At 45.0% G+C, this 25,863-nt stretch overlaps 1 protein-coding gene across 1 annotated transcript in view; it reads left to right on the top strand.

Annotated features, from left to right (window-relative positions):
- Nucleotides 1-25,530, top strand: part of LOC126184367 (uncharacterized) — a 108,538-nt gene extending 83,008 nt beyond the window's left edge. The window contains exons 4-5 of the mRNA XM_049926753.1: nucleotides 8,795-9,058; nucleotides 25,147-25,530. Of these exons, the coding sequence (XP_049782710.1) occupies nucleotides 8,795-9,058; nucleotides 25,147-25,189 (307 nt within the window). The 3' untranslated portion in view covers nucleotides 25,190-25,530. The remainder of the gene's footprint in view (nucleotides 1-8,794; nucleotides 9,059-25,146) is intronic.
- The last annotated feature ends 333 nt before the right edge of the window (nucleotides 25,531-25,863 follow it).

Here is a 25,863-nt window from a genome sequence, read left to right as displayed (position 1 = left end):
CGTCACCGCTCTATCGAACTCAAACGAAATAATATGTTGGAAATTTTCCGTTACTGTCACGCCTCTAATGAATTCAAACAGAAGAATATGTCGGCAGTGTTCCGATTTCCCTACTTGGCAATCCATTTTCTAGCGTCCACAGTTCCACTCACTATCTCCAAATGAAAAAACGACACTACGTAAACTCAAATACCAACAGTGGACTACAAGTAAAAAATGAAAATTGATAAATAAACCCATAGCAACCGGAATACCAACATGAAAAACAGACTCGCTAAGAACTTATGCACCAACCTAATACGTCCAGCGATAGTCGATTTGCAACAAAGCAGCGACACAGAGATGTGACTACCTGAGTAGCAATACGTTGCAGAGAGGTGGGGATTTAAGGTAATGGGAACTGGGAAAAACTGAAACAACCAGTGGTTATCCAGATTTTAAAAAGTAGCATCAGGCAACGATTGACTGGGACGGAGGTAAGGAACACATTAGAAGACGAATGGGTATTCTTGACAGACGTAATAGTGGAGCCGCAAGAGAATCGAATAGGTAAAAAGCCAAAACCAATACAAATCGTTGGGTAGCGTACGAGTGATTGAATCTAACTGCTGAAAAGAGAATATATTAAAATGCAACAAATGAAACACAGCAGAAGATATAAACGTCTAAAATATGAGACTGACAGGAAGTGCAAAATGACAAAGCAGTAGTGGCTAGAAGAGAAACGCAAGGATGTAGCAGAATGTATAACTACGGGAATGATAGACACTGACTATAGGAGAATTAAAGAAACCTTCGCAGAAAGCTAAAGCGGCTGTATGAATATCAAGAGCTGAGATGTCAAGCCAGTTTCACTCAAAGACGGGAAAGCTGAAAGGTTGATCGAATATATAGGACTGTTTATAGGAAATAAGCTCGAAAGCATTATTAGAGAAAGGAAAGAGGAAGAAGAAAATATAAGTTGTGACGCTACGAGAAGTATTTTGCAGAGCACTGGAAGACCTAAGTCGAAACAAGGTGGCTGGAATAGATGATATTTAATCGAAACTATTGAAATCCTTGGGAGAGCTATCCACGAGGAAATTACTCGATCTGGTGTGAAAGATAGGAGTCAGCCGAAACACCTGCGTACTTCAATACGAATGGAATAATTCCAATTCGCCCGCATCTCGTGGTCGTGCGGTAGCGTTCTCGCTTCCCCCGCCCGGGTTCCCGGGTTCGATTCCCGGCGGGGTCAGGGATTTTCTCTGCCTCGTGATGGCTGGGTGTCGTGTGGTGTCCTTAGGTTAGTTAGGTTTAAGTAGTTCTAAGTTCTAGGGGACTGATGACCATAGATGTAAAGTCCCATAGTGCTCAGAGCCATTTGATTTTGATTTTGAATTCCAATTCCGAAGAAGACAGGGTCTGACAGGCCTAATAATTGACAAATTACTCCCATATGTTTAATAAATTATGGTTGCAAAATACTGAGACGAATTTTTTTACAGGAGAATGGAAAAACTAGTCAAAGCCAAACTCGGGGAAGGCCAGTCTGGTTTCTCTAAGAAATGTAGGACATACTAGGCAATACTGAGCCTACGAGTTATCTTAGAACGTAGGTTAAAGAAAGGCAAACCTACGTTTATAGTGTTTGTAGACTTAGAATAAGTTTTTGACAATGTTGATCGGAATGCATTCTTTGAAATTCTGAAAATAGCAGTATACCATACAGGAAGCGAGTGGATATTTTCAAGCTGTAAAGAAACCAGAGTGCAGTCGAAAGATATGAAAGGGAAGCAGTGGCAGAAAGGAAGTGAGGTGGACTATCGCCGATGTTATTCAATCTTTACATGGAGCAGTACTGGAAACCAAGAAGAAATTTGGAAAGGGAAACAAATTTCAGAGAGAAGAAATAAAAACTTATTGTTTGCTGATGACATTGTACTTACGTCAGGGATGGCAAAGGACTTGGAAGAACAGTTAAAATGAATGGATTTCTTTTTTTTGGTCATCAGTCTTCTGACTGGTTTGATGCGGCCCACCACGAATTTCTCTCCTGTGCTAACCTCTTCATCACAGAGTAACAGTTGCAACCTACGTCCTCAGTTATTTGCTGGATGTATTCCAATCGCTGTCTTCCTCTACAGTTCTTGCCCTCTACAGCTCCTTCTAGTACCATGGAAGTCATTCCCTCCTGTCTTAACAGATGTCCTATCTTACTGTCCCTTCTCCTTATCAGTGCTTTCCCCACGCTCGTTTCCTCTCCCATTCTGCGCAGAACCTCATCATTCCTTACCTTATCAGTCCACCTAATTTAGAACATTCGTCTGTAGCACCACATGTCAATTGCTTCGATTCTCTTCTGTTCCGGTTTTCCCACAGTCCATGTTTCACTACCATACAATGCTATACTCCAGACGTACATTCTCAGAAATTTCTTTCTCGAATTAAGGCTGATATTTGACATTGGTAGACTTCTCTTGCCATTGCTAGTCCGCTTTTGATATCCACCTTGCTCCGTACGTCATTGGTTATTTTACTGCCTGGATAGCAGAATTCCTTAACTTCATTTACTTCGTGACCATCAATCCTGATGTTAAGTTTCTCGCTGTTCTCATTTCTACTACTTCTCATTTCCTGCGTCTTTCTTCGATTTACTCTCGGTCCATACTCTGTACTCATTAGACTGTTCATTCCATTCGGCATATCATGTAATTCTTCTTTGCTTTCACTCAAGATAGCAGTGTCATCAGCGAATCGTATCATTGATATCCTTTCATCTTGAATTTTAATTCCACTCCTGAACCTTACTTTTATTTCAATAATTGCTTCCTCGAAATACGGACTAAACATTAGGGGTTAAAGGCTACATCCTTGTCTTACACCCTTTTTAACACGAGCACTTCGTTCTTGGTCGTCCACTATAGTTATTCCCTCTTGGCTGTTGCACACATTGTACATGACCCATCTCTCATTATAGGTTACCCCTCCTTTTTCCAGAATGTCGAACATTTTGCACCATTTTACATTGTCGAACGCTTTTTCCGGGTCGAGAAATCCTATGAACGTGTCTTGATTATTCTTTAGTCTTGCTTCCATTATTATCCACAACGTCAGAATTGCCTCTTTCGTGCCTTTACCTTTCCTAAAGCCAAACTGATCGTCATCTAGCGCATCCTCAATTTTCTTTTCCATTTTTCTGTATATTATACTTGTAAGCAACATCAGCTGTTAAACTGATTGTGCGATAATTCTCGCACTTGTCAGCTCTTGTCGTCTTCGGAATTGTGTGGATGATGCTTTTCCGAAAGTCAGATGGTATGTCGCCAGACTCATACAATCTACACACCAACGTGAATAGTCGTTTTGTTGCCACTTCCTCCATGATTTTAGAAATGCTGATGAAATGTTGTCTATCCCTTCTGCCTTATTTGATCTAAAGTCCTCCGAAGCTCTTTTAAATTCTGATGCTAATACTGGATTCACTATCTCTTCGAAATCGACTCCTGTTTCTTCTTCTATCACCTGAGACAAATCTTCCCCCTCATAAAAGCTTTCAATGTATTCTTTCCACCTATCTGCTCTCTCCTCTGCATTTAGCAGTGGAACTCCTGTTGCACTCTTAATGTTGCCACCCTTGCTTTTAATGTCACCGAAGGCTGTTTTGACTTTCCTGTATGTTGAGACTGTCCTTCCGACAATCATTTCTTTTTCGGTGTCTTCACATTTTTCCTGCAGCCATTTCGTCATAGCTTCTCTGCATTTCCTATTTATTTCAATCCTCAGTGGCTTCTGATTCTGTATTCCTGAGTTTCCCGGAACATTTTTGTACTTCCTCCTTTCATCGATCAATTGAAGTATTTCTTCTGTTACCCATGGTTTCTTCGCAGTTATCTTCTTTGTACCTATGTTTTCCTTCCCAACTTCTGTAATGGCTCATTTTAGAGATGTCCGTTCCTCTTCAACTGTACTGCCTACTGAACTATTCCTTTTTGCTGTATATATAGCCTTAGATAACTTCAACTGTATCTCGTCATTTCTTAGTACTTCCGTATCCCACTTCTTTGCGTATTGATTCTTCCTGACTAATGTCTTAAACTTCAGTCTGCTCTTCATCACTACTACATTGTGATCTGAGACTATATCTGCTCATGGGTACACCTTACAATCCAGTGCCTGATTTCGGAATCTCTGTCTGACCATGATGTAATCTCACTGAAATATTCCCGTATCTCCCGGCTTTAGCAAGTATACTTCCTCCTCTTGTGATTCTTGAACAGATTATTCGCTATTACTAGCTGAAACTTGTTATAGAATTCAATTAGTCTTCATTCCTTGTTTCAAGCCCATATCCTCCCGTAACCTTTTCTTCCACTCCTTCGCCTACAACTGCATTCCAGTTCCCCATGACTATTAGATTTTAATCCCCCTTTACATACTGTACTAACCTTTCAATATCCTCATATACTTTCTCTTTCTCTTCATCTTCAGCTTGCGACGTCGGCATGTATACCTGAACTATCGTTGCTGGTGTTTGTTTGTGTCGCTTCTGATAAGAACAACCCTGTCACTGAACTGTTCACATGAACACACTCTCTGCCCTACCTTCCTATTCATAACGAATCCTACCCCCATTATACCATTTTCTGTTGCTGTTGATATTACCCTCTACTCATCTGACCAGAAATCAATGACTTCACTTCACTGACTCCTACTATATCTATATTGAGCCTTTGCATTTCCCTTTTCAGATTTTCTACTTTCCCTACCACGTTCAAGCTTCTGATATTCCACGCCCCGACTCGTAGGACGTTATCCTTCCGTTGATTATTCAATCTTTTTCTCATGGTAAACTCCTCCTTGGGAGTCGCCTCCCGGAGATCCGAATGGGGGACTATTCCGGAATCTTTTGTCAATGGAGAGATCATCATGACACTTCTTCAATTACAGGCCACATGTCGTGTGGATACACGTTACGTGTCTTTAACGCAGTGGTCTCAATTGCCTTCTGAATCCTCATGCCGTTTATCATTGCTGATTTTTCCGCCTTTAGGGGCAATTTCCCACCCCTAGGACAAGAGAGTGCCCTGAACCTCTATCCGCTCCTCCGCTCTCTTTGGCAAGGCCGTTGGCAGAATGAGGCCCACTTCTTATGCCGGAAGTCTTCCGCCAATGCTGATTATTAATCAAAATTTAAACAACTGCAGGTTTCGAACCTGCGATCGAAGACGTTTTGATTCTGAATCAAAGACGCTACCCCAAGACCACGGGTGCAAATCAAGGAATGTATAATGTCTTGAAAAAAAGAATATAAGATGAACTTCAACAAAAATAAAGGAGGGTAAAGGATTTTAGACGAATTAAATCAGGTGATTCTAGGAACTGGATTAGAAAACTAGCTGCTGAAAGTCGTAGTCGAGTTTTGCTATTTGGGCTGCAAAATAACTGGCGATGGCCAAAGTAGAAAGACAGAAAATGAACACTATCTATAGCACAAAAAGTATTTATTTACAACTAATATCAGTTCAAGTGTTAGGAAATCTCTTCTTAAGGTATTTGTCTGTAGTGTAGGCTTTTACGGGCAACAACAGCTTTGCCGCAGTGGTAACACCGATTCCCGCCTGATCACCGAAGTTAAGCGCAGTTGAGCTTGGCTAGCACTTGGATGCGTGACCGTTAGTTCTGCCGAGCGCTGTTGGCGCGAGGTGTACACTCAGCTCTTGTGAGGCAAATTGAGGAGTTACTTGATTAAGAAGTAGCGGCTCCGGTCACGAAAACTGACGACGGCCGGGAGAGCAGTGTGCTGACTACACGCTCCTCCATATCCGCATCTAGGGACGCCTATAGGCTGAGGATGACACTGTTAGGGTCTTTCGAGGCCTGTTCGGACGGAGTAGGCTTTTACGGAACTGAAACGCACAAAAAACAATAACTTTAGGAACGTGGCGCTACAGGAGAACGGTGAAGATAAGATGGGTAGATCGCATAACTGATTGAGAGGTGCTGAATCGACTTGAGGAAAACAGAAATATGTGCGACAAGTTGACTAAAAGCAGGGCTCGGTCGACAGGAAGACACTCTGAGGCATCAACAAATCTTCAGTTTGATAATGCTGGGAAGTGTGGGGTGAGGGGAGGGGGAGAATAATTGTAGGGGGACACCAATACTTTTTGTACAGTAAGCAGGTTCAAATAGATGTACGTAGGAATAGTTATTCGGAGATCAAAACGCTTGTACTGGGAGAAAGTGGTGTGGAGAGCTGCATCAAACCAGTCTTTGGACTGAAGACCACAACAATCTAGAGATTAATCATCTTCTGCAAGGCAATACAACGTAAACATACTTTTACTGACGTCGAACAATTGCAGAAAATATAGCCGCTTTTCTACATGCAACCACATCCCTCCTCCCCCTCAGCCCCACCCCTCCACCACGCATAGGGGTGTCTTACACCCACCCACTAGTAACTGTCTCCTGGCATGTGTGTAACGAGTTTGGTTGAAATTGCTCCTGGCGTTCCTACCTATCCTAGTGCACATATGCATACATACATACTCTCTCAAAGGTCCCCGGTGTCTGTTGCACCAGGAGGCAGGCAGCTTGGATCCTAACAAGCAGGTCTTCCTCCGTTTCTATGGAGCTTCATACACCAATGTCTTGACGTAACCCCAAAGGATAAAGTCCAGAAGTGTGAGGTCCAGCGATCGCGCTGGTCGTGACTCACGACCTCCCCTTCGAATTCAACAATGTCGGTACGTGTCATTCAGGTCTCGTGGGCATTAACATCAAAGTGAGCTGGTGCACCTGTGTTGAAACCACATCCTCACACGGGCAGCGAGGGGTACAGTTCCCAAGAACTGTGGGAGCACATCTCGCAGAAACACAACAAAAAATGGTTCAAATGGCTCTGAGCACTATGGGACTCAACTGCTGAGGTCATTAGTCCCCTAGAACTTAGAACTAGTTAAACCTAACTAACCTAAGGACATCACAAACATCCATGCCCGAGGCAGGATTCGAACCTGCGACCGTAGCGGTCTTGCGGTTCCAGACTGCAGCGCCTTTAACCGCACGGCCACTTCGGCCGGCCGAAACACAACACATGTGCTATGAGCTAAGATGAGTACAGTATGTTTGTTTGGTTGTCAGAAGCGTACGCTGTTTATCACCCACTCCCTGTTCCAGTGCCCAACAGACACCCGGGATCTTTGCAAGAGCGTGGCAGAATTGCAGTGCCATTGCAATACAAGCATTGACACAGGCGGTCTTCGCTTTGAATAACTGCTATGAGCTACGTTGCTGTTCTGCTATATGCATCCATAACGCAATAAATACGCATTTTCGACCATTATTTTCCTGTCTCAATATAATCGGTTGTGTACAACCTACCACCTGTTTCAGTTTGACCTAAAAGGTTTAAGACACCCTATATGTAGATCAGTTTTGTCCTGTACATTATTTTGAAATCAGTATCTTTGGTTTCAGAGCATTCCTGTGTTCTTGGTTGTCAGAGGCATTGTGATTAAGCCTTAACTTGTTCCGAAGCCTTCCGTCATACACTACTGCCATTAAAATTGCTACACCAAGAAGAAATGCATATGATAAACGGGTATTCATTGGACAAATATATTATACTAGAACTGACATGTGATTACATTTTCAAGCAATTTGGGTGCATAGATCCTGAGAAATCAGTACCCAGAACAACCACGTCTGACCGTAATAACGGCCTTGATACGCCTGGGCATTGAGTTAAAAAGAGCTTGGATTTTTTATCCTGCTGAAGTGTAGGGTTTCGCAGGGATCGAATAAAGGGTAGAGCCACGGGTCGTAACACATCTGAAATGTAACGTCCACTGTTCAAAGTGCCATCAATGGTAACAAAAGGTGACGGAGACGTGTGACCACTGGCACCCCATATCATCACGCTGGATGATACGCCAGTATGGCGAGGACGAATACACGCTTCCAATGTGCGTTCACCGCAATGTCGCCAAACACGGACGCGACCATCATGATGCTGTAAACAGAACCTGGATTCATCCGAAAAAATGACGTTTTGCCATTGCAAACAGGTTCGTCGTTGAGTACACCATCGCAGGCGCTGATGTCTCTGATGCAGCGTCAAGGGTGACCGCAGCCATGGTCTCCGAGCTGATAGCCCATGCTGCTGCAAATGTCGTCGAACTGTTCGTGCAGATGGCTGCTGTCTTGCAAACATCCCCATCTGTTGACTCAGGGAACGAGACGTGGTAGCACGATCCGTTACAGCCGTGCAGATAAGATGCCTGTCATCTCGACTACTAGTGATGCGAGGCCTTTGGGATCCAGCACGGCGTTCCGTATTACCCTCCTGAACCCACCGATTCCATATTCTGCTAACAGTCACTGGATCTCGACCAACGCGAGCAGAAATGTCGCGGTACGATAAACCGCAATCGCGATAGGCTACAATCCGACCTTTATCAAAGTCGGAAACGTGATGGCAAGCATTTCTCCTCCTTAAACGAGGCATCACAACAACGTTTCACGAGGCAACGCCGGTCAACTGCTGTTTGGGTATGAGAAATCGGTTGGACACTTTCCTCATGTCAGCACGTTGTAGGTGTCGTACCGGAGCCAACCTTGTGTGAATGCTCTGAAAAGCTAATCATTCGCATATCACAGCATCTTCTTCCTGTCGGTTAAATTTCGCGTCTGTAGCACGTCAACTTCGTGGTGTAGCAATTTTAATGGCCAGTAGTGTAGGTGGAACACTGATTTCACAGCTAGCTGTAGCGTGATGGTGTGAGCAGTGTGTCTGCGTGTCCTGCAGGAGGTCGCTGACGGTGGAGTCGGACCCGCCGCCGGCGGACAACAGCGACGCGGTGCTGCGCAGGGCGCCCGCGCTGCCGCTGCTGCGGCTGGAGGGCGGCGGCCGCGGGGGCGTGCCCAGCCTGCCCGAGGACAGCCACAACCTGCTGGTCGCACAGCCGCCCCCGCAGCAACACAGCAGCAGGCGGCGCCGCCAGGCCCTCGACGCGCCCGCCGTCGAGACCGAGGACGCGGAGGACCCCCTGCCGGCAGTGCCAGCGCCCAGGTAACGACAACGCACAGAGCGTCGGTTCTCACCGTGCCGTTGATAGGATCACCGTGGGCGTCCCACGTGGCTCAGCATACCTCATAAAACTGGAAGTATTGCTGCTGTGTACTTTCCACTTTGATTTTTTGCAGTGATTAGACCAAATCACCAACCCGTGGTGGAAGACCCTATGCATTCATCGATGTTGTGAAACCCAGCTTGTTTGTCAACACGCGGCCAACAACAGACACCAGTCTCCCCATCTCCTGTCTTCCTAAATGCGTTAGATACTTTCATATTGTCGTCCAATGAACAAACTACAAGCATATAGACTGTCTAAATATGCGTTACTACTCTGCTGTTCACACTTAAGTGCTTGACAGGGGGTTCATCGAACCACCGTCAGACTACATCTCCACCGTTCTACTCTCGAATTGCGAGCTCTGATTTCTCTTACTTTATTGGTTGGTTCGTTGATTCGGTGGAGGCGACCTAACAGCGAGGTCATCGGACCCATTGGATTAGGGAAGGATGGGGAAGAAAGCTGGCTGTGCCCTTTCAAAGGAACCATCCCGGCATTTGCCTGAAGCGATTTAGGCAAACCATGGAAAACCTAGATCAAGATGGCCAAACGCGGGTTTGAACCGTCGTCCTCCCGAATGCGAGTCTGTGCGCTAACCACTGCCCCATCTCAAATGGTTCAAATGGCTCTGAGCACTATGGGACTTAATGTCTATGGTCATCAGTCCCCTAGAACGTAGAACTACTTAAATCTAACTAACCTAAGAACACCACACAACACCCACTCATCACGAGGCAGTGAAAATCCCTGACCCCGCCGGGAATCGAACCCGGGAACCCGGGCGCGGGAAGCGAGAACGCTACCGCACGACCACGAGCTGCGGACTGCCCCATCTCGCTCGGTTCTCTCACATTATTACGGTGACCACTACACCCCCATATAGCTGGGCGCCAAGAAAGTATTTTCGCATTCAGTGGAGAAAGTCACTGATTGAAATTTCGTGAAAATATTTCTTTGCAATGAAAAACGCTTTTCCAAAATGAAATTTTCACTCTGCAGTGCAGTGTGAAGTGCTATGAAACTTCCTTGCACATTAAAACTGTGTTACAGACCGAGACTCGAACTCGGGACCTTTGCCTTTCGAGGGAAAGTGCTCTATCATCTGGACTAGCTAAGCACGACTCACGACTTGTCCTCACAGCTGTAATTCCGCCACGTCCCGAGTTCGAGTCTCGGTCCGGCACACAGTTTTAATCTGCCAGGAAATTTCAAAAATGCCTTTGTTTCAATGTACGACACCCCAACTCACATATCACACCTGCGTCACTGTGTCCCCTACTTCGCCATGTCCTCTATCAATACTGTCTCTTAAAAGTCTCTTACCGTGCAGCAGTATCCCAGAAGAGGGCAGGCATGTGCTGTACCTTCTAAGCATTCTGCCAATAAAAGGCAGTTATAGGTTCACCTTCACCATAACATTATCTATATGATCAGTCCAATTTAAGTTGTTCGTAATTTTAATCCCTCGGTACTTAGTTGTATTGACAGCCTTTTAATTTCTGCTATTTGACGTGTAACCGAAATCTAACGGATTCCAGTTAATTGGCACTTTTCACGTCCTACAGACATCTTGCCTAAATCATATTGCAATTGGTTTTGATATTGTAAGGATTTTACTAAATGGTAGACGACAGCATCATATGCTAACAATCTAATAGTGTTCAGAGTTCAAATGGTTCAAATGGCTCTGAGCACTATGGGACTCAACTGCTGTGGTCATAAGTCCCCTAGAACTTAGAACTACTTAAACCTAACTAACCTAAGGACATCACACACATCCATGCCCGAGGCAGGATTGGAACCTGCGACCGTAGCGGTCGTGCGGTTCCAGACTGTAGCGCCTTTAACCGCTCGGCCACTCCGGCCGGCAAATAGTGTTCAGACTGTCTCCTAAATCGTTTACATAGATTAGGAACAGCAGAGGGCCTATAACACTTCCCTTGGGAAACGACAGATATTACTTCTGTTTTAATCGATGACATTCCGTCAGTTACTATGAACTGTGTTGTTTCAGACAGGAAATCACGAATCCTGTCACACAACTGAGACGATACTCCATAGGCACACAATTAGATTACAAACCGCTTTTGAGAAATGGTACCAAAAGCGTTCTGAAAATACTGAATCAATTTCACGTTCCCTGTGATAGCACTCATTACTTCGTCTAAATAAATGGTCACTTGTCTTTCACAAGAACAATATTTTCTGAATCCGTGTTGACTAGGCGTCAATAGATGGTTTTCTTCGAGGTAATTTATAATGTTCGAAAACACTGTATGTTCATAAATCCTACTGCCAATGGACGTCAGTGTTATGGGTCTTAAATTTTCGGATTACTCCAGTTTCCTTTTTTGTGTCTTTGTGTGACCTTTACAAATTTCCATTTCTTAGGAACGGATCTTTCGTCGAGAGAATGGTTGTACATGGTTGCTAAGTATGGAGCCACTACATCAGCACATTATGAGAGGAAGTCGGTGTTATTCAGTCTGGAGCGGGAGAAATGACTTTATTAAATAAATTAAGTTGCTTCGCTACATCATGGATATCTACTATCAAGTTACTTATGTTTCCAGATCTTCTCGATTAGAATCCTAGAATATTTGCTTCGTCTTCTGTGGTGACGTAATTTCAGAAAACGATGTGCTGTAGCCCGCTTTAGTGGCACTGTCGTCGGTTTCATAACCATTGCTATTGTGCAGCGAAGGTATTGTTTGTGGCTTCGCACTAGTGTACTTTACATACGATCAGAATGTCTTTGGATTTTCGGCCATATGTCGAGCTATAATTTCTTTGTGGTACCTGTTAAAAGCACCTGGCATTGAACTCCGCGCTAAATTTCAAAGTTCTGTAAAACATCGTCAGTGTTAAAGTATTTGCGTTCTTTTAAGTCTGGCATTCTTTTTTTCGTTGGCGTACACAGTTACACGAAAAATCCTACAAATTTAAAGGCTGCCACTACAACTTAATATCTTGGGAGTACAGCTATGAAGAACTTAAACTGGGACTGTAATGCCCTGAATCTGATAAGACCGGGCTCAAGGCGACAACACAAAAAAATCAGGCCGACTGGCCTAGGACCATAAACAGCCAGTTGTTGAGAGTTAACAATAAGGTGAAAACAAAAAGAACAACAATGGAGATGGCACGATAGAATAATCAAAGAGTAAACAACGAGCGTAAACTTGGGACGTGACGAATCCAGAAATCAAAACAACTATGTGTAGCGAAATTAATAGAAGACCACAGTGAAATCACCACTGAGGATAGAGGTGCTCCTTTCAAAGGAAGCCAGTCAGAGGAGCGAGCCCCTTTGACCAGTGCTGCAGCAGTGACGCCAGCGCTTACGGATGAAGCACAGCCGCCTAGCAAGCGGCCAATGAGTTCCATGTCCTCCGGTGGGCCTTCAAAGTCGCCAGCCCAGGCTACCAGATTACCCCCCCTCCCCCTCCCCGGCCGTGAAACCTTGGTATAGCTCCAGAAGGAGATTGGATGGCGCTTTGGGAGGTGAACTGGTCACACAGTTGGTGTCCCAGCACGTAAGCCCACTTATGGGCTGTTAGAGTAAGAATCCACGACAACGAGTGACAAATCCTAGAAACGGGCCCTCGAAATCCAAATGAATACAATCCCAAGGGCGAAGAGGGTGGAGCGGCACAAGTGGCACAGCTGCCACCACGTCTTAGTTTGAGCCTGGCTAGTAGACATACTGCCAATGTCCATGATGGAGGAGTTGTAAAACCTGAGGTCACAAGGCAGTTGGTTCGGATCTCTGGATCGGTGTTCTTTGAAAAGCACTTGAACCACCCATGGGGAATACAGTTCACTACACACTGTATGAAACAGATGCAGCACGTGGCTGTAGCGATCCGAGCAGCCGTAATGGGAAACACTTTCAAAGCATCTCACTCTTCCACATCTACCTGGAAACATGAGGTTTCCTGCTGGTCAAAGCCTCGGTGTAGCCCTGCAGGTAGGTGAGTTAGAGCATCAGATTTTGCATGTTCTGCTGTGGGTTTGTATTTAATAGTATAATTATAGAAACTGAGGAAAAGTGCCCAGCGCTGACCCCTTTGTGCTGTCCACTCTGGAAGTTGGGAGTATAGCGCATAAAATTCGACCAGTGGTTTGTGGTCCACAGTGAGTGTAACCTTGGTCACGAATAGATAAATGTGGAACTTCTTAATTGCACAAATAATCGCAAAAGCATCATTTTTGTCGGTAAGTTCTTTGAATGACTGTCGGTATCTTTGACGCATGGGTGATTGGTTGCTCGGTGCTGTCATCATTCCGATGTGCTAAGACTCCACCAATGCCGTAAGGAGAGGCATCGGCTGCCAAAAAAAGTGGATGTGATGGGAAAAGGGGCATAAGGCAGGGTGCCGTGCATAGCAGACCAACCGTGTGAAAGTGTGTCCACAGTAAGCCATGCACCTGTAATGAATTCCCTTTTTCTGCAGCTGGTTTAGCAGACCCATAATATGAGCCACTTGGAGAAGGAACTTAAAATAATAACTCACTTTCCCTGGAAAAGCCTGTAGCTCCTCTAAGTTTTGGAGGTGCTGGAGACAGTCTACAGTACTGTCAGTGAGCTGGATCCCTTCTTTGCTGAGCAAGTATCCAAGGCGTTCTATTTGTTCCTAAAAACCTGGCATTTGTGTAAGTGGGACTTGAATCCTGCGCTTGTGCCAAGGTTGCACAGATGGCCCTGACGTGTAATGTCCATGACAATTAATCTAGGTAGTTAGTGCAAGCAGAGATGGACATGGTTAACTGTTCCAGGTATCTCTGGTAGACTGCCAGAGCAGAAGAGGTCCCAAAACTCAAACGCTTGTATAACCGAAGGGAGTGTTGATAACGACAATGATTCACTTCTCCTCTTCCAGCGGTATCTGAAAATATGCCTTGGCCAAGTTTATCCAGCTATGTGAGAAGGTCCTTTGGACTCCGTATTGGGTATTTATTGTCCATTTAAGTCTCTGTAGGGCTGTATGGAGCCATCTGGTTTCCTGGCCACTACCAGGGGTGTGGCCCAAGCACTGGTTCTAAAAGATTCAATCACTCCTGTTTCGTGAAGATGATCGAATTCCTGCTTAACGGCTGCCTGTAGGGAGATGGGAATGTGTCGCGCCCAGCAGAAAATGGGGCCTGTGTGTGGAAACACAGAGATATTAGGCTGAAAATCTGTGGATACCCTAGGCCAGGCGCTAATATAGGTGCGAAAGCAGTACAAGGACGTGAAGTTGCTCTAATAGATCTGTGTCAGAGACGATCTGAAACGAATCAGAGAACCCAAATAATGAGAGACATCCAGACCGAAAATGTTTCCTGGTGAGTGACTAAGGACAATGAAAAGCGTCATCAGCCGTCCTACATTTTCGTGTGCAGTGGTGATTGTGAATTGAACCCAAAGGGGAATCGAACTGACACAATACCCTACCAACGTACGAGAGGGTGCGGGCAACTCAGGGGAACCCAGTCGAGATTAGACGCTCACCTGGAAACAGACTTCTTGATTGGCAGTTGTAATGTAATATGCAACTTGTCCGCCATGTGTTGTCCAATTCGAACTCCCCACTTCATACTTCCGGACCGGGAGCCAACTGAACCACTACGTCTCGAAGGAAAGAATCTGCAATGAGGTTTTGCACATGTGAAATCGCAACGGAGACTCAAGCGTTGCAAATCGATCATCCACGAGCGATATGACTGACCAGGTTACTTGAAGTATTAATAAAACTCGAGGCACGACGCAGCCACGTAGAATCATTGCGGGTAATAATTCGGAAGCAACAAACACGTCTTCTCTAACTGAGTGCGACAGAATTCGAGTGTGGAACCAACTTCTTCAGTAAAGAAAACTTCTCTGGGGAAGCCCAAGAAAGATGCGCGACCGTCGGAGAGCGTCATCAGAGGCCCGAAAATCTGCATAATGCGGCTTCAGTCGCTCAAAACACGTGTCCCAACCCCCTTTGGCGTCGTTAAATTCTGGAAACGCGGAAGAGTGACTCTCCGCCTGTGACATGACCATATCCTGGATGGGTTGGGTATCCTTAATTGCAGTTGATCCTTCGCAAGTTGAATTTCCTGGCAGACCAACTCAGTTTCCTGCTAGAACTGCTGTTATAATTCCTGCTGCAAGAACAGGTGTTGCTGTTGCTGCCAATCTTTTTCCTCGTCGCCAGTTACGGTGACCAAACTCTGAAGAGACCACAGACGACTCGTGAACTCGCTGAAACTGGACAAGGGCCGTCAGTATCGACTCACCGATCGTTAACAGGAAGGCAAGAACAGGAGGAAGGTTGACGCAGTTTCGTAACACGTCGAACGAGTAAACCAACTAAGAACCTGAGACGTAATGAATCCGGAAATGAAAACAGCTGTGTGTGGCGAGATCAATACGACAGCGCAGTGAAATCACGACTGAGGACCGAGTTTTTTTTTTTCTTTATTGTATTTCAATTCCCCATCAGGGCGGGCTGGCAGCAGCATATGCGCTGCTCTTCAGCCGAAAGACATAGAACAAACATTAGAAGACATTTAAAAATATACAAAGGAGAGAATATGGTGAACATAGATATAAAAGTGGGGAACTTCATGGAAGGCAATAGACAAAAAAAGGGGCGACGGTAAAATGGAGATAAAAACCGTAAAAAAGTAGCACATACAAGAAACCACACACTGGGACAATTAAAAGAACACAAGGCACAGTATGTCCGGAGCATGAAAGTATCGACAGATGGCGTAGCACACAACAAACACTGACAGCGAACCTCAAGGCAGCACACAATTAAAATCACACCTCTTGATGCACAGGAGAAACAGCAGTAAACACAACACTGACATGGCACACTGACGATGATCAAAACGGAGGATCTGCCAGGCGCAAGGAGATGAGGGAGACCGGAAGAAGGGAGGGAGGGTGGGGAAGAGAGCGGGGAGATGGGCGGGGAGCGCGCTGAAGAGGACCAGGTAGGGAGGGATGTGGGAAGGAAAGAGGCAAGGATGGGGTGCAGGGTCTCAGGAGGGGGAGGGGGGGAAGGAGGAAAATCCGCTCTGGGAGAAGGAGGAGAGAGGAAAAAGGGGGCCCTGGAGAGGGGGGGGGGGCGAACAAGGCCAGGTTATAGTTGGAAGGAAGGGTAGATGTCACAGCGAAGTTCATCATCCGGGAGGGGGAGGCGCTGGAAATTGCGCTGATGAAGGAGATTGAGGGTGTGGAGAAGGAGAGAGGGAGGAATACAGCGATAGAGGCATGGCAATGGACGGGGGGGGGGGAGAGGAAGGAGGAAACCAGAAGGTGGGGGGGGGGATCAAGCCTGCGGACAATGTAAAGGATGTGGAGATGTTGGCGGAACAGGAGGAGGTGGGGGAAGGGGATGAGTTCATACAGGAGCCGTGTGGGGAAAGGAAGGCGGATACGGAAGGCAAGGCGGAGCGCATGCCGTCGATGATTTGGAGGGTCTTGTAAAAGCGGGTGGGTGTGGAGATCCAGGCAACGCTGGCATAACAGAGGATAGGACGGATGAGGGATTTGTAGGTGTGGAGGATGGTAGAAGGACGCAATCCCCAAGTCCGGCCAGACAGGAGTTTCAGAAGGCGGCGGCGAGAATGGGCTTTCTGCTGGATGGTCTAGAGGTGAGGGGTCCAAGTGAGGTGTCGGTCGAGGGTGAGGCCAAGGTATCTCAGGATGGGGGTGAAGGACCGAGTTGCTGCGCTGCTAGCTTTAAAGAGCGGCCGCGAGCACATAGGCTAACCAGAGGAGCGTGCCTCTGCGGCCAGCGCTGCAGTAGCGACGCCAGCGCCAATAGATGCAGACCTCCACCTAGCGGCCCTCCGGCGGGGCTTCAAACTCGCCAGGCCGGGATACCACAATAAGGATTATGTACAGGGCGGTCAGTCTGAAAAGCGTTGCCGGATAGGTTGTGCTGAGAAATAATTGGGAAGAAAAAGATTTGCTACGTTGCTCCATTTTAATTAACATTGAAGCTAGCCAATCAGGGCGCTGAGCGCTCCGATTCAAGTGGCCCACCAGTTACATTTGGTGTCAGATGTTCTCATGGCGTGGACGATAGTATACGAGACTGTTCTGCCTTTGGCTCGGGTTCGACTCTTACTGCCGTCCCATGTCCAACTTCTGTATCGCTTTCTTGTTCGATTTGAGGAAGCAAACGGAGAATGCGTTTGGTGACACTGTCTCTGGCGGACCGCTGCGCGCAACGGCCTGATTGGCTAACTCGGAAACGGTGCAATGTATCGATTTTTTTTTATCTTAAGAATTATTACTTAGCGCAACCTACATCACTCCTAACAAGCCTTTCAGGCAGTTTCTGACCACGCTGTGGATAATGTTGCGGGGAAGGCGAACCAAAGATTGCGTTTTATTGGCAGCACATTTCGAAGATGCAACGTATCTGCTAAAGAGACTGCCTACTCTATGCTTGTCCCTCCTCTTACGGACTTCTTTTAAATCCGGTATGCATTTATTGTTGCTTCTGTGACGATGTTTTGACCTGTTTTACGTACCAAGAGTGAACTGTTCCATCTCTTATTAATTTATTTGCTATAAATCTCTCAATTGCCAGCTATATTACCTCTCTGAATTCCAGCCACATCTGGTCTTACTTGCACATAGTTTGTTTGGAACAAATGAAGACGGTCTCTAAGAAGGCGCCAAGTGAATTATTATCTGCTTTTTTAAATAGATAACTTTTGCGATTATTTTTAATGGCTTTGGATTTTGCAGTATTCAACCTCGCTACCACGACCTTATGGTCACTAATCCCTGTATCCAGAGCTTAGATTGAAGTCTCCGCCAACTATGATTGAACTGGTAGCAACTGTATTAGATAGTCGGATATTAGAACAACTTTTTGATGCGACTGGAAGACCTGTATATGCTCAGTGCTTGGTGCGGAGATTGACTTTTGGCTCTCAAAATAAATGTAACACATTGCGAGTAAATAGGGGGAAAGATAATAAGTTTGATTACACGGCTGCAGAACAGTCACCAGAAAGAGTCACATCCATTGAATACATGCGAATACGCGTAAGGAGCGATTTAAAATTGAACAACCACAAGAAACTAATTGTAGGGAAGGCAAGTGCCAGACATAGTCTTTCGAAGAATCTCCTACGAGTACAGTTTACCGGTAAAGGAGACAGCTCACAAAGCCCGCGTTCCACCAACACCTGAGTATTGCTTCGGAGTATGGCACCCGTAGCAGGTAGTACAGGGAAAGTAGAAAAGATCCAAAAAAGAGTTCCGCAATTCATCAGAGGTTCGTTTAGTACTGTCGAATGTATCACGGAGATGTTCAAGAGGCACCTGTGACAAGTGCTACAAGAGAGGCGTTTTCCATGACAATGCGGTTTACTACTGAAATTCCGAGAGCGTACATTCCTTAAAGAGTCAACAATCATATTACTTCTTCCTGGATATATCTTGCAAGGAAACCAAACAAGTAAAATGAGAAAGATTTGTGATCATACGGAAGCTTACCAGCAGGCGCTCCTCCTGCATGTCATCTACTGCTGGAACAATAAAGGGGGGAAAAGGGGGGGAGGGGTTAGATAGTGGTACACAAAATGGAGTATAGACGTAGACATAGAAGTAGATGTAGTTATAGCTATAGATGTAGATTTATAGAAGCGTCATGAACAAACTCGTTTAGATCACTCCACTGTCGTCTTGTAACTGAAACAATAATTTCATACTCCGTGAGGTGGAAGACGGCAGGGATGCAGCACTTACAATATTCCTTCTCGTCTTCTCGAGAATTCACACGGAACGTCTGTTACAATCATCTTCCTGGTCTGTTATATGCGAGAGTGGTGATTTCACTACACTATGCAATAATTTCATTGTCGAGAAGGAAACATTTACAGTTGAACCTTAATCCATTTTCTATAGACCTGCACTTGTGAAGTTCACCGTATCAACGACTAATTAGTCACAACTCTTTCACTATTTATTTCAGCCCTCTACCTACCTGATTTCAACCACATAAACTCCTTCTCTGGACATCAGACGTAAATTGTACACCACTGACAGTCTCGACTTAATTATCTCGTTCCTTGCTACGTCCTCAGATCAAAACAAACAATAGTCTCAGAATAACAGTTAGAGAAGTATGGGGCCACAGTAACACAAACAAACGCTTTACTTTCCACAAAAATGATTTCCAATTTAACAAACTTACGGAAGTACGACCCTATGATCAAATCCATCCTTCTTTCACTTCTGTCAAACAACAAAGAGCTGGCATAAAAAGGTAACATCATGTTTATGCCAAGACACAAACTCACCTTCGATAATTGGAATTTTGTGAAAGAGCTGTAACCTTTCTTCGCATCTCGCATGCGGTCAACCATGCGTTAAGCCCTCTGCAAAGGTCTGCGACTAGCTGCCTGAGATCGAGCCCAAAGCAATAACAATAATTAATTTCCATTTATTCAGCCCTATGGTCATAATTTGACTGCTTTTTTTTCCTAAAACAGGCCTTCCCAGTTGATCTCGCGAACTGCACAAGTCTGCTTGGTGCTAGCACCTGCCTGCACTACATGCGGACATTACTTAAAATTAAACAGAAAGTTAAGATTGCACTGACATCATGGAAATTCTCTAATAACTAAAGCACTCCAAAAGTCTCTGCCAAGAGTTTTCAACGAGCGCTACTTAAGAACCAAACAATACTAGGCTTACGGAAACGAAACATCAATTAATCTTATTTGGAGGCTCCAAGGTGTTCTCTTGGCCTGGTAATGGCCACAAATTGTACACTGCATTCTAAATGGCGAAAATTATCCGTAATTGTGGAGATTTCTCCCCAAATAAAAACACGGATAATCTACTGCTATGAAAGCTGGACTTAGAAAAAAAAATGGTTCAAATGGCTCTGAGCACTATGGGACTCAACTTCTGAGGTCATTAGTCCCCTAGAACTTAGAACTACTTAAGCCTAACTAACCTAAGGACATCACATACATCCATGCCCGAGGCAGGATTCGAACCTCCGACCGTAGCGGTCTCGCGGTTCCAGACTGCAGCGCCTAGAACCGTACGGCCACTTCGGCCGGCTGGACTTAGAAATGACATATTATACACTGTTCTCTGGTGGTTCGGGACCAGTTTCATTATACCATCATCATCACCATTTATCGATATCACTTGTGACGGAAAACAAAACTTCTACCAAATATATTCGTTTAGTCACTTTTTGTTCACAATGTAGTCTATCTCCATCCGTTTCTTCTACTCTCTCGTAATTTAACTTCAATTATGAATTCCCAATTGTTCTTAGTCTTTCACGGTTTCTGCTGTTTGTAGCACTCTTGTACATCTCCTGTTTCTCAATAGTATCTGGTCATCGCTTATATTTCTTTATTGCTAGACATCCACTTTAATAATTCTCCAATAAGTCCTCATTAGATATTACATCACTGTTTCTTCTTGTAAATTTTTGCCACATCATTCTGAAATTTTCTCGCGTCGTCCTATAAAATATAGCAAAGCTATCATCTGTCCTACAAAATGAAGAAGCGTCTGGACAAATTGTATTTTACGAAATTAAGAAACAAGCAGTGAATAACTCACTATGCCCCGTAAACTTTAAATGCTGGTTTCTGCTAGACTGACAGCTCTCTTAAGGTGGCTATGACCAGAGAAGTTACGTGGCCAAAGCACGTTGTATCTTTTTCGTTTCTTATTGTGCACGCCTGTCAGCACCTCGTCCGCCCAACGAATGTCTCTCATCTCGTCGTAATAGTAACACAAGATTCTTATCATGTTTTTGCTCACCCATAAAATTAAAACGTCCTCAGACGTTTTCTCCATTGATGCTTTCGAACTCTGGAACTCCGGCACAAGTTTTCACTTGTCACTGTTGAATTTATTTCAGTGTCTAATTTCGACCGATGTCTTTGTTTCTCTTAAAAACCTTGTACATATTAAACGATTACACTTTCATTCCTTTCGGAACTGATGCCCATTGTGTACATCAGACTGGGGTAAAATCAAGCGGTCACGAATACCATACACTGTTACTTTCGTTGGTCAGCCGTTGTGGCCGAGCAGTTCTAGGCGCTTCAGTCCAGAACCGCGCTGGTGCTATGGTCGCAGTTTCGAATCCTGCCTCGGGCATGGATGTGTGTGATGTCTTTACGTTAGTTGAAACCTCCCCTTAGAAAAATTTATGAATTACTGTGCTGATAAACCTCTTACGTTATTTGATTTTCAAACAGCTAAGCAAAACTGAACGTACTCAGACATTTCTCTCTTTACTTATTCTGATCAACACTAAACTGACACTCAATATTTTTAGCGCAACGCAGTCTGACTTTCAATAATCCCTACAAAAGAATGGCGCTGACTAACAATAACCTATACCTTTCATGAATCACTTACCTCACAAAAATCTTCCTTACTCGAACTACTGCAATACAGCGAGCGCCAATACTGCCAGCTAAATAAAAGATTCTAACTACTGAAGGCACTAACTAATGATAGGCATACTTAGAAAATGAAAGATTTTGATAGAGAACAATCAATGTATTTACCTTAATAGTGTTGAAAAATCATAATATACACAGCAGTTCATGACATCGAGTCTTACAAATTTCAAAACTCCGCCATTTCTCTCCCCACATCCACCACTGCTGGTGGCTCACCTCCAACTGCCCAACGCTACGCGCTGTTAACAACCAACTGCCCAACACGACAATAGCTAATATTCCAACAATGCCAGCCAGCCACAGACTGCAGACAGCACAGTCAGTGATTTTCATACAGAGCGCTACGTGGCGTTACCAACATAAAAACCTGAACAGGCTACTTACATAGTTAGGTTTAAGTAGTTCTAAGTCTAGGGGACTGATGACCTTAGATGTTAAGTCCCATAGTGCTTAGAGTCATTTGACCCATTTGTTACTTTTGTTGTGGCATGCAAGTAAACAGCCTACGAATGTCATCTTGAGGAATCTCTTGCCATAACTGATATACGTCCTGTCTCATTTCATGAACACTACTGGCTAGAGGCTGACAGGAAACTATACGTCTTCCCATTGCATCCTATACATGCCCGGGCGAACTTGCAGGACGGTTAAGAGCCCTTACATTCTTCGAGACGTTTACGGCGTGAACTATAGCGTGCAGTCTTGCGTTGTCCTGCTGGAATATGCAACTTTTTACCCTGGTCGTGAAGGGTATGATAACAGAGCTTATCATTCTTGCCGCATGCCGGCGAGTATTCAGCTCCCATTCACAACTACCTCTTGCCGTATCCAGTTGCTCCCTGCACCATGATTTGAGTAGTTGGACAGGTACGACTCTCGAGAATCGCTGCATTGTACGGACGCTCACCGGGTCGTCCACGGACACGTTGGTGCTGATCTGATCGCCACAAACAGAAGCGATACTCATCGATTAACATCACAGAAAACAATCCAATGCTCCTATTCACTCGGCTGTACACCACGCAACTCTGTTGTGTCAGCAGTAACAACGCATGACATATCGAAATCTCAACTGAGCTCCCAGTAATATGTTCCCTACGGTTCATGGTGACACTCTTCTACATCTACATCCATACTCCGCAAGCCACCTGACGGTGTGTGGCGGAAAGTACTTTGAGTACCTCTATCAGTTCTCCCTTCTATTCCAGGCTAGTATTGTTCGTGGAAAGAAAGATTGTCGGTATGCCTCTGTGTGGGCTCTAATCTCTCTGATTTTATCCTCATAGTCTCTTCGCGATATATACGTAGGAGGGAGCAATACATTGCTTGACTCCTCGGTGAAGGTATGTTTTCGAAACTTCAACAAAAGCCCATACCAAGCTACTGAGCGTCTCTCTTACAGAGTCTTCCACTGCAATTTATCTATCATCTCCATAATGCTTTCGCGATTACTAAATGATCCTGTAACGAAGCGCGCTGCTCTCCGTTGGATCTTCTCTATCTCTTCTATCAACCCCATCTGGTACAGATCCCACACTAGTGTGCAGTATTCAAGCAGTGGGCGAACAAGTGTACTATAACCTACTTCCTTTGTTTTCGGATTGCATTTCCTTAGGATTCTTCCAATGAATCTCAGTCTGGCATATGCTTTACCGATGATTAATTTTATATGGTCATTCCATTTTAAATCACTCCTAACGCCTACTCCCAGATAATTTATGGAATTAACTGTTTCCAGTTCCTGACCTGCTATTTTGTAGCTAAATGATACAGGATCTTTCTTTCTATATATTCGCAGCACATTACTCTTGTCTACATTGAGATTCAACTGCCATTCCCTGCACCATGCGTCAATTCGTAGCAGATCTTCCTGCATTTCAGTACAATTTTCCATTGTTACAACCTCCCGATATACTATAGCATCATCCGCAAAAAGCCTCAGTGAACTTCCGATGTCATCCACAAGGTCATTTATGTATATTATGAATAGCAACGGTCCTACGACACTCCCCTGCGGCACATCTGAAATCACTCTTACTTCGTAAGACTTCTCTCCATTGAGAATGACATGCTGCGTTCTGTTATCTAGGAACTCTTTTCAATCCAATCACACAATTGGTCTGATAGTCCAGATGCTCTTACTTTGTTCTTTAAACGACTGTGGGGAACTGTATCAAACGCCTTGCGGAAGTCAAGAAACACGGCATCTACCTGGGAACCCGTATCTATGGCCCTCTGAGTCTCGTGGACGAATAGCTGGGCTTTACACGATCGTCTTTTTCGAAACCGATGTTGATTCCTGTAGAGTAGATTTCTAGTCTCCAGAAAAGTCATTATACTCGAACGTAATACGTGTTCCAAAATTCTACAACTGATCGACGTTAGAGATATAGGTCTATAGTTCTGCACATCTGTTCGACGTCCCTTCTTGAAAACGGGGATGACCTGTGCCTTTGTCCAATCCTTTGGAACGCTACGATCTTCTAGAGACCTACGGTACACCGCTGCAAGAAGGGGGGCAAGTTCCTTCGCGTACTCTGTGTAAATTCGAACTGGTATCCCATCAGGTCCAGCGGCCTTTCCTCTTTTGAGCGATTCTAATTGTTTCTCTATCCCTCTATCGTGTATTTAGATATCTACCATTTTGTCATCTGTGCGACAATCTAGAGAAGGAATTACGGTGCAGTCTTCCCCTGTGAAACAGCTTTGGAAAAAGACAGTATTTCGGCCTTTAGCCTGTCATCCTCTGTTTCAGTACCATTTTGGTCACAGAGTGTCTGGATATTTTGTTTTGATCCACGTACCGCTTTGACATGAGACCAAAATTTCTTAGGATTTTCTGCCAAGTCAGTACATAGAACTTTACTTTCGAATTCGTTGAACGCCTCTCGCAAAGCCCTCCTCACACTACATTTCGCTTCATGTAATATTTGTTTGTCTGCAAAGGCTTTAGGTATGTTTATGTTTGCTGTGACGTTCCCTTTGCTTCCGTAGCAGTTTTCTAACTCGGTTGTTGTATTACGGTGGCTCTTTTCCATCTCTTACGATCTTGCTTGGCACATATAATGCATATTTCTGTAACCTCTAGTCGAATTTCAGTTGTTGTCCCCCGTCTGTTCGTCATGTCTGTCGTACTATGCTACCATTTCTCGAGGGGTAAATCTTCTTTGCCTCACTGCTGACCTGAGACCAGCTGATTACCACTCTTTCTGCAGTATTTCCACTGACTGATCGATTTGTCGGTATGGTGCTCCAATGCTACGACCTTAAAATTCTAAACACGCCAATAAACTGCAGGCGCGCATCCCGTGGGCCTGCTCATTTGCGACATCCTCCTGAAAAGTTCCGATAATGTTAGGAAACACCCAACAGCCAGTATGTACTCACACCATTCAGCAGTTGTACCAGTGGCTCTGTTCTGTACTGAAAATAATGTAAATAAGCTCTCATAGGAACTAAATTTTAATTAATATCCCACATCCATACAAATACTAGCGAAATGGCGAAATTTTAAGAATGGTTAGGTGCAAGGATGTGTCGCAAGCGGAATAAACAAATACAGACAAAACTGTTGCAGTGGAAACGCGGCAGACGACTCGTACGCGAACTACTCTGAGTGAGAAGCCTGCGGCAGAGCGGCGGCCCTGGCCCGGCGCCCCGCCCACGCGCCCAGCGGCGGCGCCCCCTGCAGTGCGGCGCCACGGCCCTCTCCACGGAGCGGCCCAGCTCGGCGCCAGTTCTCCGGCAGCCTACGTACCGGCTGTGCTGCGAGACCTCGGTGCCTCGCTCTTCAGGCACAACGGAGAGACATTTGAGGCGTTCATGAGCTTTCCACACGTCTTACAAACGACAGCGCGGGGGAAAACTGTTGTCTTATTGAATATTTATCACTAGTGTACGCTTACTCTTCCTAGTTGATGTGTTTGTATATAATAAATATTTCCTAGAAAAACCTACGAAATTTGTTCAGTTTTGTACTTTACTACAACCTAATGAACGAAATACGTGCTTATAGAATAATAAAACACGCATGTTGCCTCATAGGAACTTAAGGTAGACAGAGCTCGGTAAGAAACCTCCACTGTCGAAATGAAAGTTACGATAGCTGTACGATAAGAGTGTTGTGCATGAGGCGGAACTATGGGCCTCATGGATGAAGGGTGACCCGGCTGAGTCACGCAATTTGACTCTTACAAGGAGACGGCACGACCGTGGGGTCGGCGATTTGTCCGCAATTTTGTGTGGTGAAAGAGGACCCCTAACACCTCACGTGGTTAAAATATTAGGACGCACT

This window comes from Schistocerca cancellata, chromosome 1 (genome assembly GCF_023864275.1).
Source record: "Schistocerca cancellata isolate TAMUIC-IGC-003103 chromosome 1, iqSchCanc2.1, whole genome shotgun sequence".
NCBI classification, from domain to species: Eukaryota; Metazoa; Arthropoda; class Insecta; order Orthoptera; family Acrididae; genus Schistocerca; species Schistocerca cancellata.
Note: the sequence above shows the minus strand (reverse complement) of the source record. Positions and strands in the feature narration are given on the sequence as shown.